At 45.3% G+C, this 12,088-nt stretch overlaps 1 protein-coding gene across 1 annotated transcript in view; it reads right to left on the bottom strand.

The window, feature by feature from the left end:
- Positions 1–7,305, bottom strand: part of IPMK (inositol polyphosphate multikinase) — a 39,120-nt gene extending 31,815 nt beyond the window's left edge. The window contains exons 1-2 of the mRNA XM_053983498.1: positions 7,080–7,305; positions 2,838–2,923 (exon numbers count right to left, since the gene is read on the bottom strand). Of these exons, the coding sequence (XP_053839473.1) occupies positions 2,838–2,923; positions 7,080–7,305 (312 nt within the window). The remainder of the gene's footprint in view (positions 1–2,837; positions 2,924–7,079) is intronic.
- Positions 7,306–12,088: the final 4,783 nt, after the last annotated feature.

Raw genomic sequence — 12,088 nt, 5'->3', positions numbered from 1 at the left:
AGCATCATGCTCCACAGAAAAAAAAAAAAAAAAACATCAATAACAAAGGAAAAAACATCTGATTCACTGACAGACTTCTACCTCTGTCATGTTCAGACATCAAGCTGCAAACAAATCCAGCAGTTTCAGAAGAGAAGACTTTCTTGGCTCAAACAGAAGATAATATTTACCTGGTATCACATTAAATATATCAGAGTTCTAGTCAAACTTGTCCCTTAATGCCTCATTATCATCTATCACGACACATTCCCTGCAGCTTTCAGCTGACAAGTACTAGGACTGCACACTGAAATACCACTTCCTGCTTCTTGGAAGACACTTCTGCTTCAGATCTGCCATAGCTGCTCTCCAGCTGACTCATGCAGCTGAAACTGAGACATGCTCCTCTTCTTGCTACCATAAACTACAGAGCTTCTCAGTTACTTCACATGAGGAGGTGTGCTGTTCCAGAAGGAGAGATACCCCCCTTGTTTCTGACCCAGGTACTGGGACACTAATTTTCATGCATGCTAGCATAAGGTGGGATGCAAAGGGAGCAATAACTCACCTACATACAGACAAAACAGTTCTAAGCACATGTGAAAAAATAGGAGCAGAAATTTTAAGGGAAAAAGAAGTCACAATTAATCCACATATACTCTTGGACAATCACCTGCTTTGATCTTACCAACCAACCTGCTGTTTTGCCCTGACAAAGTGAGAGCTTGGGACTCATCAGGCTTATTTCACTTGTTTCATTTCTGCACTGTTTCTCACCATCTGCTGTACATGGCCACCTTTCAAACAACTCCTTGTCTCAAGGAGCAGTAAAATTATCCTTCCCTTGATCTCTGGAGGCTCATCAGCCTTCTCCAAGGTGATAATGTCTCTTTGATTACAGCCCACAAGATGGGCTGAACTCAGTCACCAAAGCAGGGCAGCCTTGCTGCTGTTCCCATTGCTTGTCATCTTAGTCATCTAAACTGCCAGAAGACTACCAAGACAAGGAAGTTTTGCTATCTTTTAATTAGGTCAAATTAGTTCACAAATGTCCAAAGAGCACCATCATGGTGCAAGGTAAATGGCGAGAGTGGCATTTATTTCCCTTTTGGTAACAATGAGCTATTGGATCAGCTCAAGCTGCACGTGACACTGTACCCTATCCTGAACCTCCCAACCCAGAGCAATTATCATCCTATAATAATAATATGTAGTGCTTAGATGTCTATAGCCCACATCACACAGCCCTTCCCTGAGAGTAAACATGATAGCAGTTAATCATTGAAGAGCAACAAATCCCCAAGACCTTTCTCCTGTACTTTCACCACCACAACACACATGTATGTGCTCTCCTTCCCTTCTCCCACTAAAAGGCCTTCCAGTCCACACATAACTAATCATGTCTACATCTTTCCCTTTCTCTGTTATTTTTCAGTAATTGCCCAACCCCTTTCTAAGATGGCTTATAACTAAAAAAATTCAGTGTTGGAAGCAAGCTGCAAGGTCTTAGGAGACAGAATAGAAGCTTACTTTGCAAGTTACTAGCATTGAGACCTGACTTCTTCACAGCACAGTAACAAGCACAGTGACACAGATACCCCCTTCTCAAAGACTTTGCCCAGGGTCTTGCTCAGAGCTTGTCACAAGTCTAAGCTTAAACAGGCAAAATTATAAAGTCTCTGATGTGAAGAGTTCATGTGCAAGCAATGCCTGAACTTACCCCTCTTACCTGCTGGCTTTAGGCAGGGACAGCATGTTACTGTCTACCTGAGGATTTCACAGCACAGTAAGTAGCCTTGTGCCCAAAGGAGTCTATTCAAGCTTCCTCCTTCTACTCAAGTTACCAGTCAGGCTGGATGGCATATTTCTTAACCTCATCTCAATGAGAGTCACACAGAAACTCAGAAAAATATTTACATTTAACTGGCTCCTAGTAATTCAAGCGCTGTTGTTCTGTCCCATCATGAGAATTACCAAATAATGCTAGTATGCAAACACACTGTTTACTTAAAACACCTTGCTTTGTTTATGTGAGACATTTTCATGAGATCTGCAAGGTCTTTTGCTAACTTAAATAAATACACTTTTAGGGAAAAAGAAACCTACCAACCAAAATCCAAGCCAAACACCACGACAAGTAGAGGGTCTCAAGACTCCTCTTACACCAAGCATGAAGATATTGATAGCTCTTTGTACCTAATAAGCCATGGAAGGGCATGGCATATTAATCTGACACACAAAAACCACATGACAGTCTATCATAGGCAGATAGGACAGAGCAGGCTCTACAAACTGTTCACAGGAAAGCAACAGCTTTCCTGGTGTGCACTTGTTGAAGTTACTGATAAAGCAAACTGAAGATAAGCAATAGGAAAAATACAACAATTGAAGTTAAAACAATTGAGAGGTTTGATATTTATTGACTTTTTAAAGGAGTTGAGTTTTAATACAGTGAACAGAGCTACTTCTAGCAGTAAACCAGGCTAGGAAGAAGCATAAAACATGTTAAATTTAGACGTAAGCACTTTTGAGAGACTTAGCTATGTGAGAAAGTTGGGATCAAACATACAACCCTTTAAACATAGACAGGAGATCAGGCTTTTCAATAAAATCTTAGATGCTTTGAAATTCTGCTGTCCTATGAAGAAATAAGCAAGCTTAAATCCTGTGAGTGAAGTAGGTCTGGCAGGAGTATTGACATGCAAGGAGCAGAAAGTTCCAGAGAGCACACAAATACCATGGCAGGGTATTTAGGTTGCACTTTCCCAACCGCAATGATAAGGATGTACTTCTACAGGAAGCACATCCCTCATTTCAGCTGGAGCAAGCCAGCCTCCTCCACACTATGGGACCCTCACCTTGTTGTAGAACTCTTGCTCCCTGGGACCACGAGGTGGTGGCTGCAACTGCTTCAGGACAGTTCCATCTGGATGCTGCAGTATGCCTAGAAGAGAAGCATTTCCTTCAGGGCTTAGTTTTAAAAGGTAGAGCTTTCTTTTTGTCTTTTTTTTTTTTTTTTCCAAAAATAGTGACTTCACCATCAAGGACAACCTATTGAAAAGCTGTACTGTTTCTGCTGCACACACAGTAGAGACAAAATTGTCAGCTCCTACATATAACCCTTAGCAGAGATTTGCTTGCATTCCTCTTATTTCTACTCATTGAATAACTTCCTCAGTGTAGCTTTGCCCAAGGCCAACACAGTACTGGGATTTGACATTAAAATTTCCACCCCCAAAAACCCCATCATTAACTAAAAGAGATTACACAGACACTGCCTTTTTAAATAATTCATAAATTGTTTTCCAACAATGCCAAGACTTTAAAGGAGTACCACATTTAAAGCATTTCTCACTACTAGAAGAGAAATAAATGTCCTGTGGATGAACATCTATACTAGTGGCACAGATAGAGTATATCTTTACTACAAGAAGTAGCATCCCTACAGCACTCCAAGCTATCAGATGCTACTATTTGTATCACCCATAATTACAGTACAGGCAGGCACCACCTTCATCAAGCCTGCACAAAAAAACCCTCCAAAATACCCTCATGAAGCAGCTTTGACTCTCCAGTCACCAGTATTTCTGAATACCTGCAGAAGAAATGCAACTGAGTATCCGAGTATACTCAAGACATGGACGTAGGCAAGAATGGAGCAAAATTAACTGCATTCCTCTGAAATGTGTACTGTGTTGCACCATTAGGTGCAAAAGAAAACTAAAAACCCACTTCCAGAAAAAATTTTTTCTCCTAGGATTCATTTCTAGCTTTTCAGACAGTAATTTGTTTTCCTTAGAAGGGTAGCAAAAATGTTAACTGTACCCAAAATAGGTTCTATTTTCTACTACCATGTGAGAAAACAGAAAAATGAGCCAGGAGCTTTGCATCCCAAAGGGAGTTTGCAGTTGTAACAGCAATTGTGTTTTTCACCTCTTAAAAACCATTATCTATGAATGGGCTCTGTTGTACAGTCTTGGAAACTAAACAAAATTTTTAGAGACCAAGATATTTACTTTAAAACTACCACCAGACTTAGAATAGTTGTTTCAATAGTTTGCTATGCCAAAGATTTGCTTTTAATATTTGCGTAAAACAGCTCTCAAGGCATGTTTCTTGCCTAAAGTTGGCTTTTATACACTTTTCAAAACTAGAAAAATATTGCCACACATGTGCAGGCTACCACAACATCTTCAAGACACAGCAGCTTGTGTTCCCCCTCCCTGTACCCTTTTGCATGTGCTGGAAACCACTCTGCAAAGTGCGCTGAGTACTTCAATGGCATGTGCTCTATATGTGACTTGTTACCAATCACATTAAAATAAAATAGGTTAAACATTAAAATAGGTTTTATAACACACACTCCTCAAAAATCTGCATTTTGCCTTTGATAAGCAGACAATCTACAAGGCAGAAAGAGCAGGCAAATATTCCTGGAAGCAGAATCCATACACTATTGGGTTGATACATATTACTTGAAGAGCTGAATATAAACTGACATCTGAAGTTCCCTCATTCTCTGCATTCTTGACAGACTACAACACTTATTGCACTACTCTGTCACTGAGACTGGGGCAGGCCTGAAAACCAAAACCATGTTTCAACATTTACCACAAAGATGTAAACTCCATAACCTTCCCTCTGATCTACAAGAGGCAGAGATCACCACCACTAGCAGATCATACTAACATATGGATGCTTTGTGGGTTTGTTGTAGGCTTCCTGGGATTTTTCAGCACAGACAGGGAATAGGACTGTTTTAACATATGTAACATTTCTGAGGAATCAACAGAACTGTGTTGAAAATAAAATCTTGAAATATCTCACAAACGTTTTTCCCTGGCTGTGGAAGCAAAGCTTGCTACCATTCTGAAATGAGCAAGCAAGTCACTCTGAAGGAGACCTGCCCCTTTAGCTACAGAATCCCACTTCTGGCTTGGAGACCCCCAGCATTTTGCAGGTACAGGCACCAAGCCACAGGTAGGTGCAGGAGGCTCTGTAAGGTGACACAGCCCACCAGGTGCTGTCTCTCTCTACCCGCCTAGGGAATTAAGCCACAACCCAAAGTCATTACTTTACTTACTATACACAATTTATCTGGGGAAGCACTACTGCACACAGCATTCAACAAAAGGGCAGTCACAATGCACAGCAGCCTAACGTCCACACATGCATGCAGAGAGGCTGTGAGAGGCCTTTCTTTGCAAGGCAGTAACAGTCACAGGGAACAAAGGGAGAAAGGAAGGTTATTCAGGAGAAATTTTACAGTGTACTTTTACTAAAAAAAGTAAAAGTTAAAAATACTTTGGATACCTTCAAGTGCTCTGTTTGTATGTGGGAATAGAAGGGAAAATTGAGTTACAAAAATAATAGCTGTGAGTGCCAGAGCAGCTTTGGTCTTCACTTCAACATAAAACAGTTTCCAAGATGAGATCAACCATGGTGGTATCTCTGCAGAAAAGTCTTGGTCTTGCCCATGAGATGTAGTGGAGCTAGCTTTACCTAACCCATTGGAGTGGCACCCAAAATACAGATGATCACCTATGCTGTTTGATCTAACTGCAGTGAGACTGATGTGCCAAAGGTGAAGCTCTCTCTGAAGTGAGCCTTTTTTGCGTGATCCGACCTCATGCTATGATGTATGAACACAGAACACATACACCTTCAAGGACCCATTGCACCTCCAGCTACATTTTATTGCACTGTCTGCAACTGGGGCAAGGAACAAGAATTACTTTTCTGCAGAAATTATCAGCAGCAAGACATGCCATGGAAACAGTCTGCAGATAAGACAAACTCACAGTGACCTTAGTGCTGTAATTCCAGTCACTGATGATCGAAAAGGTTCTGAAGTTCAGCCCTTGGCAGGGGCAAAGAGAAGAATGACTTTTTTGTTGAGATTATCTGCAGCAAGGCACACCATGGATGCAGGCTGTAGATAAGACAAACTCACAGTGCCATTAGCGTTATAATTTCATTCACTGATAGCTGACAGGGTTCTGTAATTCAGCCCTTGGCCTATTCAGCAGGGGCAGTTCCTACTGCCAGGGTTCAAAGGCAATACGCCAGCAGGTACTCATTGTAGCTACTCTCAGAGAGCACACTGCAAGTTGAATGGATGTATACCTTCCACCTGGCTGAGAGGCAGGAGTTACCCCAAATGCAATGTCCTGGAAAGGCGAGAAATGCCATTTGGCAACATTAACTTGGCCGCTTGCTTTGGCACTGACCACTGCCTATGCTAAAAGGCCCCTTTATCAGAAGGGCCAACACCTTATTCCTCAACTTAGAGCTAAAATAGAAATTTAGAGCCGGTGGAGGCATACTGTCTCCTCGTGTCTTTGTGTTATTAAATAATTTCCTATCCATTGGTTCAGATTTATTGTCACATAAACAAGCAAGTAACAACAGATTAGTAATAATTTGAAGTTTCTGGTGGCCACAGGTTCAGGTGGTCCCGATAGATAAACCACATTTCTGACATCTGCTCTGAGAGAACCACCATGCTGTTACCTGAATTCACACTTTTTAAAAGGTGCCTGATAAAATGAAGCTGAACGGCAGAAGTCCTTCGGTTTAAGGTTGCCTGATAACTATCAGGTCCTGACAGACTAATGCCATTTAGGAAAAGCACCAGAAGAATGAAATTCAGCAGCGGTTACACCGCTCCATCCACGGCCTGTGCGTAGCGGGGAGCTCGAGCGGGGCCCCCCTCCGGCCTTCCCGGGGAGGCTCCGGTCCCTCGGCACTGCCCCAGGCCCCAGCACCGGCCTCCCGCGCTGCTGCGGCACCTCCGGCGGACAGGTGCGGCCGGAGCCTGGCGGCGGGAGCTCGGCAACGGCGGCGGCGAGTCCTGCGCTCGCCCCCCGGCGCCGCTCCCGCCTGCACCCACCCTTGCCCCCCAGCAACGGAGCTGCCCCTTCGCCGCCGGGGCGTGAGGGAACTCGAAGCCAAACCCGCCCGTCACAGCCGGTCTGGGCCAATTCAGATAAACGGAGGGTAGGGTGTGGGTGGGAAGGACTTCCTCGCAGGTGACCCAGCCAGGCCCGCCGCCCCCTCCCCGCGCCCGTCGCCCCCTCCCCGCGCCCGTCGCCGCTCACCGCCTTTATCCTTGCCGTACATGTGCCCGGCCACCTGGTGCGACAGCGGCACGCATCCGTTTAGCGCCCGCCGCCGGCCGCCCCCCGCCGCCGCGGGGCCCGGAGAGGCGCCGAGCACCGGCTGGGCCGCGGCCTCGGCCTCCTCCGTCTCGCCGCGCCCGCCGCCCGCGCAGCACCCGCGCCCGCCCTCGGGGCGCCCCGCCGGCCGCGGGGGCTCCGTGGCCATGTCCCGGCGGTGGGGAGCTGCCGGCGGCGGGCGGGGGGGTGGCCGCCCTGTGGCGGCGGCTGCGGCCGGGCCTCAGCGGGCCCTGCGAACCAGGGCGCGGGCGGCGAGGGCCCGCGACTCCATCACCCCGCACCGCGCCGTCCGCCCACCCCGCGCTGGGGCAACGACCGCCACCGCCCCACCCCGCCCCAGGCGTGGCTCCGCCTCCGCCGCCCGGCCCGGCCCGGCCCGACTCGCAGCGGGACCGCCGCTGCGGTGACGATGACGGTGGCCGTGGTGGCGCCGCGTGGGGCGCGGCCCCGGGAGAAGGCCGAGACGGGCAGCGCCGGTTCAGCGGACGCTGGAGAAGGGAGCAGCGCTCGGCACAACCGCCGAACCGGCCCCGAGCCGCAGAGCGGCCAGGGACCCCAAGCCGCGGGCTCCCCCAGCCCTTGCTTCCCCGCGAGCGCCGGCAGAACCGTGCGGTGGCGGGCAGGGGGCGTTCCCCTCCGCTGGTTCTCGGTAACCTGAAATACCCCCCAATCCTCTTCGCTTTTAAATAAATTTACCGTCACGCCGAGATTTGTTCAATTTCTTCTCTAGTAGATCGGAGTGACTGCAAGGGAGATCCAGCCGAGGTGTGCAAACAGTATGAACCTTGACAGTTGACAAGGAGCCCTTAAAGCAGCCTAAACCAGAACCTTTCCACATTCTGTATATGCTGGTCGTTCATTATAGATGAGTGCACCTGGCCCAACACCAGATCAAACTGGATAACAGATTAATCTCTAAATTGAATTTTACCTCCCCATGGACAGAAGAAGGTATGCATGGCCCTGCATTCACTCTCAGGACCCCAAAGCTTTGCTAGGAGACTTCATTAACACTTCCCTAGGGCTCATATCAGCACTATTTAGTAGCCTGTAATTACTGCCTTTTCTTTTTGCTGTTTCTATCTCTTATAAAATGAATTAAAATTTTAATACTCTGTGAGTATTAAATCTGCACTTCTGCTGTGATATTTGCCAGTATCAAGTTCTGTTTAGCATTAGTAGGACACAGAAACAGGAAAAAAAAGGCCAGAGACAAGAAAATTAATTTTAGCAGATATAGGTTGATTTCCCAGGTTTTATAATATGGCCTGATGCATATTCAAGAATTGGCATTGACATCAGAGAAACCTCGATACGATGAGCTTGGCTATTTACCACCTCTTCCCCATCCCATAGCTGGGAGATGTGGAGATGTGGCAGGTGGCTGGCAGAAGTGATGGCAATTTAAGGGATATACTGGGGAAATTAGAGTATCAAAGGAGCAGGAAGGTCACAGGGAAAGTTAAAACTTGAAGAGTGAGAGAAAAGAGCAAAACATAAATCTGTTGAAACTGATTTTCTTAGTTCATTGTTCATGGAACAGTTTGTTTTACACACTTAATTGGATAAGGTGGTGCAGACAGGGGTTACAACTCAGCAAGATCCTTCCTGAAGTAACAGGGCTGGGCAGAAAACATTTCTTCATGCTGAATATCCCCTTCTCATCAGTCATTACCGTACAACCCTAAAGATTAGGAGCCAGATGGGTGCAAAAGTAAGCTCCTGTATTCAGGTGATGAATGAATGATGAATTTTCCCAGGGGGGTGCTGACACAGGAGACAAATACCACAGATTGGCCAATTCTTGTACAAGAATTAGTGAGGTGTACAGTGAAAAAAATGCACAAGTGTGCGTGTTTGGCAGAAAGAAGGCTCCCAGTCTTGACAGCAGTAGCTGCTGCAAGGTTTAGATGTCAACCTGAGCCTTGCAGAAAGATATTTCCCCCTGCAAAGTGAGGCACTTCAGCTAATCTGGGTCTAAACACAGAGAGAAAAACAGAGATGGCATTTCAAAATTGTCTAAGTGCCCATCTACTGCAATCTGCCTGAACTCAAAATCTCAACAGAAGAAAGAATGGTATTAAAAGGCAAAAAAACCTTTAAAGTTAAAGAATTTAAAGATTATTCAAGCACCTAGTCCTCAACGGAGCTGCTAGATATTCTTGCAGCTAACAGAAGTGTGCCTGGAGGGCATTAAAAGAAATACAAAAGCATGAGTAATTGAAATAAGCAAACACTGACTCTTTCCTTTTCCCTGACATTTGCTTTAGTCAGATTTATGCATACAGAAATCAAGGATGTAAGACTATCCTCCACTCACTCATTCCACCCTCACACTTCAGCACATGGAGTTCACTAATCTTCCTGGGAACTTCTCCTAAAATGAAACAAGTGAAACAGAGAGAATAGCAGAAATGGCAAATAATTCCTTTCTCCACAGTGTGATCCTGTAAGAGATTGCACTGAAAACTGAACCTACCAGCAAGATTCCTGAGGAAACTTCTCATTTCCAGGCTGTGTGACTACACTCCAAGAGAAAGCAGAGACTGTGAACAGCTCCTAAAGGAGGGGCATTTGTTTGAGAATCTCCTCCAATTCCCCCAACAAAATGCATTTGGCAAAATTATAGTTAATTCTGGATTACTCTTTCCCACTGTTGCTGAAGATGAATCTTATCTCATTCAGTCTGATGACAATGCCTAGAAAATACCAGGACTGTGTTTGTCCTGTGTCATGGGCAGATTGCACAGCTGCCCCAAACAGAGCAAGGATTAGAAAATAATCACTTTCTGCTGAAATAAAGGCCTTTTTCAAACACAAAAGTTAGTTAATAACTAACCACAAGACGCACCGTAGTTTAGTACAGGAAATAAGCTCTTATTTAAATGGAAGTGCAGGAGGACATTAGGTAAACAGAGGAGTGGGCTGGGTCTTTGCCAAAATATCAGTACTCTAGCAATCCAGCAAACTCTGCTGGATTTTTCACTGTACCTTCACATGGTTCACAGCCACCTCTTCCATACCTCACCAAGAATACTGCTCTTTTGCCAGAGCAGTGCATTCTGCAAGGTCTGTGTGAGAGACGTGGATCCTGCTGCCCACAGAGCCACTTCCTGCATCAGGCTGCTGCATGTGCATAGCTCTTGCCAGCCCAACAGATTGCAACAGAGCCGACCAGGACCATACATGTGTGCCTGAGAGCAAATATCCATCAGCCAAACCAGTTATTTGCTGGACAGGCAGAAGCATCTGCAGTGGGGCTCCTGCAGGCAGGGAGGCCTGTCCCACTCACACAACACAAGGCAGACACCATCAGAGCAGCATGGAAGTTGTAGCTGCATTGCAGCTCTTTTTCTTGCCATTTTAAAGCAGAAGTGTTGTTGTATTGTGACCTCTTAAAATCACTCAGGGTATTTAATCCTTTGTTAAATTCACAGGAGTTCTGTCCTGTTTTGTTCTTGTTAAGTGAAGAAAAATCTAAACATATCCTGATCTGCTGCAACTGTAAAATTCAAGTGTGCCATTCTGCTTTCTTTCCCAGCTATGGCCTTGTCACTTAGGCAGCATGTCCCACAGTGATTGATATTTTACCTGGCAAATGGATGCAGACTCTGCGACACTACTCTCCTCCCTGGCAACTGGTCCATATGGGTTTTCTAGAATGAAAACAAAGGGATGCTGTCAAAAGCCAACTTACACTCTCTGTGATAATGTGGTACATTTAAAAAAAATTACTGCAAGGTTAACTCATGGCAGTTGTGTATCTTCTGGATCACCTCTTCTACAATCAGAACTGCAGCTGTAAATTTTGGGAGGTCTGTTCTGTTCTAGAAAGATACAAGGACTATAAAAGTGAGAAGCTCATTTCAACAGTTCTTCAGAATCCTTGGGTTTTATTTTCTCATTGGTTATCAATTAAGAAACCAAGCCAAGTATTTGAAGGAAAAGCTCTTTTTTGACCTGAGAGTAGATTAAGGGCTGGGAGGCAAATGAAAGGGCTTTGATGGTGGAGAGGAGGCAGCAGTGGGTGTTTGCTGAGACTGGTTTTATTCAACATCTTCATTTACAACCTGCAGAAAGGAGAGTGCACAAAATCTCCAGGTCTACAAGTACTCCTGACCTCCTTAGGGCAGTTAAATGCCATGCCAATGACATCCTGCAGAATCTCACAAAATTGAACAAAAGGCACACTGGTGGCATAGGAGTTCCAGAATAGATAAACGTAGGGTAAAACACTTAGAGGAAAACAATCCAAACCAAAGCTCTTTGATGCTGATGATGGAACTGGCCATCATGGCTCAGGAAAGAGGCCTGAAGTCGCTGAAGTTGCTGTTAACTGAGATCATCAGCCCAGTGCATCTGCCAAAAAAAGCCAACAAAACTCTTGGGAAGCAGCAGGAAGAGTGTTGAGGGAAAGACAAAAGGTGTCATTTTGTTGCTCTGTGTAGCCTCAGCATTACATGTACTGAGTCAACTTCCATGCCTGGTCTCTCACAGAGAATAGGAACATACCATTAACTATCAGTGTGAAAGATTAAACCATGATTTGTGGAGAGCCTAAATAGCTGAAGCATGCTTTAGCTGCCTCCAGTCCTAGAAAACAGCAACGACAGATGTGTGTGCTTTGACATGCTTGAGAAAGGAGCTGAGCTTCTATCTGAAACAGAAACTTTAGATCAAAGTCTTTGGTACCATCTCCTGATCCCATGACTTACATGCAGACACAGATTCTCCTTTTGTGCTTCTAAACAGGGATTTTTTCCAAGAACAGTGGAAATCGGGGGTTGCTCAGGGTTTACAAATTCATGATGGCATTTGGATTTTAACAGTCACATCCTAATGCTTTGGGATAAGCCCAGAACTTGATTTAAGGTGATTAACATGCCAAGAGGTTTCTTTAAAATGCCTGTTTGTCTTTCCCTAGAGGTGAC

The sequence above is a fragment of the Vidua macroura genome, chromosome 8 (assembly GCF_024509145.1).
Source record: "Vidua macroura isolate BioBank_ID:100142 chromosome 8, ASM2450914v1, whole genome shotgun sequence".
NCBI classification, from domain to species: domain Eukaryota; kingdom Metazoa; phylum Chordata; class Aves; order Passeriformes; family Viduidae; genus Vidua; species Vidua macroura.
Note: the sequence above shows the minus strand (reverse complement) of the source record. Positions and strands in the feature narration are given on the sequence as shown.